Source organism: Asparagus officinalis, chromosome 8 (genome assembly GCF_001876935.1).
Source record: "Asparagus officinalis chromosome 8, Aspof.V1, whole genome shotgun sequence".
Lineage (NCBI taxonomy): Eukaryota > Viridiplantae > Streptophyta > Magnoliopsida > Asparagales > Asparagaceae > Asparagus > Asparagus officinalis.
The window spans coordinates 62,751,162-62,753,433 of NC_033801.1; the positions used below are offsets into that span (position 1 = coordinate 62,751,162).

Genomic DNA, 2,272 nt, shown 5'->3' on the forward strand with positions numbered 1-2,272 from the left:
CCAATTGCATATTATTTTTAGTCGGTAGTCTCGTGGGTCAATTCTCGTAACTTAGTATAATTTATTAATCAAGTCACAGTAACTATATGATTCCGAGATCATTAACGGCGTCGTTACTTCCGACGTACATTGACATATTATTCATTTCATAATTAATTTTCGCATCATAAGAGCAAGCAATAAAAATCATATTGTTCAACCTATACAAAAGAAAATTATATCATTTAAATGCAAAAAAGTTTAAAAATATTATCAATTACAACCCTAAACCCCAAATTGAAAACCCAAGATGCAAATAATCTCATATAATTTTGACCAAAAACCCTAAACCCCAAATTGAAAATCCTAAACCCTAGAATTGAGCATTCTATGACTAAAAGTTTAATTTCAATTACAACAATCAACACACAAAGCATTCAAACCACTACAAATAGAGTTCAAACCCTAAAAATTCGTTTTTGAGAGAAAACCCTAGATTTCTACATGTTAAAAGAGGAGAGAATGAAGGGAAATTACCCTAGAGATCTTTCACGACGAAATTCGGCCGCAAAATGGGGTTGAAATAAGATCAGTGGCAACAAAATGAGAGAGCGACGGTTTTGGAGAAGAGAGAGGTGGCTAGGAACGATGGGTTTGGGGGGATAAGAGTTGGGTTGGTTTATATAGGGGCAGGACCTAGAACAAGTAGTCATGGTTGACAACTCCGACTATTCTGTCCCTTAGCCAAATTCCTAATTGGGAGCTAACCACTCTCTGCTAAATGGTCGGAGTTCCCAACCCCGACCAATTTAAATAGGTGCTAAATTAGTCGGAGTTTCGAACCCCGACTAATTAGGTTACCAAATTGTCAGCGAGGTCCAAAATAGTCGCGGCTACCAACCTGACTGATTAGGATCGCGTTTAAAAAAAATTGACCCACTTTCTGGCCACGATACTGACGTGACGAAAAAGTTGGTCGATTTAAATAGGGTATAAATTTGAGATTAAAATTAAGAATGGACTTGACGTGGCTTGAAAGTAAGTCAATTTGAATATGGTCGAAATTTGAGATTAAAATTAGGGAAAATTTCTTCAATTAGGGTACCCCGGCCAAAACAAAAAAAAAAAGGTTTAGATCTGAGGAACCCGACCCGGAAGAACCCCCCAACAAGCCTTACGTGGAAGTCTTTGATTGGTCACTACACGCGTCCTCCTTCCCAATCTCCTAATTAAGGGGCTGTTCGTTTGGCCATTTTTTTTGGGAAATCAAAGAATAGGAAACCTATTTCCTATAATATTTGTTTTGAGGTTGTTTGGTTGGTTTAAAAAAGAAAGAAATTGTAGAATAGGAGATAAGATGAGATGAGTTGTCAACTTATTATTGGATGATGTGAGTGATTTTAAAAAAAAATTGTTTTGAGGTTGTTTGGTTGGTTAAAAAAAATAAGGAAATGAATTGGAGGTATATTATTGGATGATGTTTTGAGGTTGTTTGTGTTTGGTTCGTTTTTAAAAATAGGAAAATAGATGAGATGAGATGAGTTGGAGGTATATTATTGGATGATGTGACACATACTTAAGGAAACCAATTTCTTGTTTTTTTTTGAGGAAATGGATGGAAAGGAATGTTTAATGAGATGAGATGAGTTGTCACAATATTATTGGATGATGTGTGTGATTTTTAAAAATGGGATAAGATAAGTTGTGATGAGTTGGATGATGTGACACATTTCTTGTGTTTGGTTTATTTTTAAATGTAAGAAAGGAGATGAAATGAGATGAGTTGGAAGATAAAAATAATATTTTATTAGATGTTGTGGGTGAGTTTTAGGGATGGAAATGGGTAAAAATATTATTTTATTGATTTCCTTGTACCGATTTCCTTTTCTTGATTTTTAGGAAACCAACCAAACGGGCCCTAATAATAAACCCACAGAAAAACCCCCGATCGATATACCCATCAGAAGAGGCTCGCAGGGGGGATCGATCAAATCAATCAAAGAAAGAAAAAAGAGGAAAGAAGGAAAAGACGAGAAGGATGCTGCTAAGTTTCGGCCTTTCGATCCTCCTCCTCCTCATTTCCTCTCTGGGCTCCCCCGCCGCAGCCCTGTACCCGCCCTCTTCCCCTGTCCTGCAGCTGACCCCCTCCAACTTCAGATCCAAGGTATCCGTCTCAGACCCCCCTCCCTCTGTCGATCGCCGTCACCGACCGTTGACTCACTTCGGCGATGGCGATTGCAGGTACTGGACTCGAACAGGGTGGTCCTGGTCGAGTTCTTCGCGCCGTGGTGCG

General features: G+C 38.5%; 1 protein-coding gene across 1 annotated transcript in view; it reads left to right on the plus strand.

Annotated features, from left to right (window-relative positions):
• LOC109819877 (protein disulfide isomerase-like 2-3) overlaps positions 1,934-2,272 on the plus strand; it is a 22,428-nt gene continuing 22,089 nt past the window's right edge. Inside the window, exons 1-2 of the mRNA XM_020385837.1 lie at positions 1,934-2,143; positions 2,221-2,272. The exon at positions 2,221-2,272 is cut by the window's right edge and continues 53 nt beyond it. Of these exons, the coding sequence (XP_020241426.1) occupies positions 2,018-2,143; positions 2,221-2,272 (178 nt within the window). The 5' untranslated portion in view covers positions 1,934-2,017. The remainder of the gene's footprint in view (positions 2,144-2,220) is intronic.